This window comes from Trypanosoma equiperdum (assembly GCF_001457755.1).
Source record: "Trypanosoma equiperdum strain OVI genome assembly, contig: ctg_1895, whole genome shotgun sequence".
NCBI lineage: Eukaryota > Euglenozoa > Kinetoplastea > Trypanosomatida > Trypanosomatidae > Trypanosoma > Trypanosoma equiperdum.
Window position 1 is genome coordinate 5,459 of NW_027123943.1, and position 2,210 is coordinate 7,668.

Below are 2,210 nucleotides of genomic sequence, written 5' to 3' on the forward strand. Positions count from 1 at the left end.
CGAATACAGTTAGTAAACTAGTGATAAAAGAATTCTAATAAAAATAAGTAAATTACGACACACAGAGGTAAGAAATAACAAAAGGAGAGAAGGAAACGATTAAAGTGATAAGCGGTTATCATAATAAAAGTAATACGGTGCTGGGTAAACTGTTATCAATCACAAAAACAACAATAAAATAACTCACGAGTTTAGGGAAGCCACAAGGAAGGTGCCGCCATCACATTGTCGCTCTCGTCTGACTACATTTTTCTGTCAGCAATTTGTCGGACCATTTGTTTTTGGAGGAACATTTATAGAACCACATGGCTTCATACATAGCGTCAAACGTTAACTCATCCACCATTGCCAAGGGCATGAGCGGAGACACTGCGGGTTTCTACGGCAGCAGCACAACCGCAATGGTGCCGCCTCCAGTAGTGATTGCGTCCAAGACAAATCATCCAAAGAATCAGCAATATCAATCTACATTTCAGGCAGACGAAAGAGGAATCACACACCCCAGACGTTCAGCCAGCAAACGCGACAGAGACAACGGAATCGAACAACCCTCAGCAATAGACCAGTCCGCCACTGCAGCAAATAACAGTGCAGATTCTGCGGTCACACCCAAGTCGGCGCACGGCGTCACGTCATATGCATCTAATAAGAAAAAGAAGGTGACGTATGCCCTGCCAAATCAGAGTCGTGAGGAGGGTCACTTCTACGTTGTGTTGGGAGAAGATATCGATGCATCAACGGGTCGCTTTAAAATACTATCGCTGCTCGGTGAGGGTACATTCGGGAAAGTTGTGGAGGCATGGGACCGGAAGCGGAAAGAGTATTGTGCGGTAAAAATAGTACGTAATGTGCCAAAATACACTCGCGATGCGAAAATTGAAATTCAGTTCATGGAACGTGTTCGACTCTCCGATGTGGAGGACCGTTTCCCTTTAATGAAAATCCAGCGTTACTTCCAGAATGAAACGGGTCATATGTGTATTGTGATGCCCAAGTACGGACCATGCTTATTAGATTGGATAATGAAACATGGTCCTTTCAATCATCGCCATTTGGCACAGATTATCTTCCAAGTTGGTGCGGCACTGGATTACTTCCACACGGAACTTCATCTCATGCATACGGACCTGAAGCCGGAGAATATTCTAATGGAATCTGGTGATACTTCGGTAGACCCAATGACACACAGAGCGTTACCCCCTGAACCATGCCGTGTGCGCATTTGTGATCTCGGCGGTTGTTGTGACGAGCGCCATAGCCGCACAGCAATTGTGTCAACACGTCACTACCGCAGTCCTGAAGTTGTGTTGAGCCTTGGATGGATGTATTCAACAGATCTGTGGTCGATGGGATGTATCATTTATGAACTTTATACTGGGAAACTGTTGTATGATACTCATGACAATTTGGAGCACCTGCACTTAATGGAGAAGACGCTTGGACGCCTTCCTGCCGACTGGTCTGTGCGGTGTGGCACGCAAGAGGCTCGTGACCTCTTTACTGCTGCAGGTACGTTACAACCATGCAAAGATCCCAAACATATCGCTCGCATTGCACGTGCCCGCCCCGTGCGGGAAGTTATTACTGAACCACTTTTGTGTGACCTCATTCTAAACTTGCTGCATTATGACCGTCAGAGGCGTCTGAATGCTCGACAAATGATGAGTCACGCGTATGTGCATAAATACTTTCCCGAGTGCCGCCAGCATCCCAACCACGTGGACAACCGCTCTAAACTCCCCCCAACACCTGTCATGTAATCCGTTGTTAACTAATCTGTGAGATGTTCATTTGAACCATTGTTCAGTTCTTTGAGGTTATGAGCGTTAAATGCTTTTATTCCCTTTGTGTCGGCCATTACTCTTTTTCCGTATGTGTGTGCGTGTGTTAGTGTGGAGGGGTTTCTTTATTTCATTCATTCCCCTGCCAAGTTGTTCTTTCTTTTTTGTTCTGTTTTTGTTTTGTTTCAGTTGTTTATTGTTGGTTCTACTCATTTTGTTTTTTGTTGTATGTGTTATGGCGTGCACACGTTGGTGTGATTAAGGTGCCTAAAGGTGATGAAGGGAGAAAAGGAGATGAGGGAGAAGTTTGTTTTTGTTTTTCTCATTTACAAAAATTTATTTGGTGAAGTGAGCAGGACTTCTTTATTTTCAATGTTTCAATGACTGCCCCACTGAGTAGTGGAGGTGGGTAATTAATTTTAAAAAAAA

The 2,210-nt window shown here is 44.4% G+C and overlaps 1 protein-coding gene across 1 annotated transcript; it reads left to right on the top strand.

The window, feature by feature from the left end:
* Positions 1–305: 305 nt before the first annotated feature.
* Positions 306–1,760, top strand: TEOVI_000910300 (kinetoplastid kinetochore protein 10; the record flags this gene model as incomplete). The annotated part of the gene is made up of 1 exon (XM_067223555.1): positions 306–1,760. One exon carries the CDS (start codon positions 306–308, stop codon positions 1,758–1,760), a length of 1,455 nt encoding a protein of 484 aa, XP_067079656.1.
* Positions 1,761–2,210: the final 450 nt, after the last annotated feature.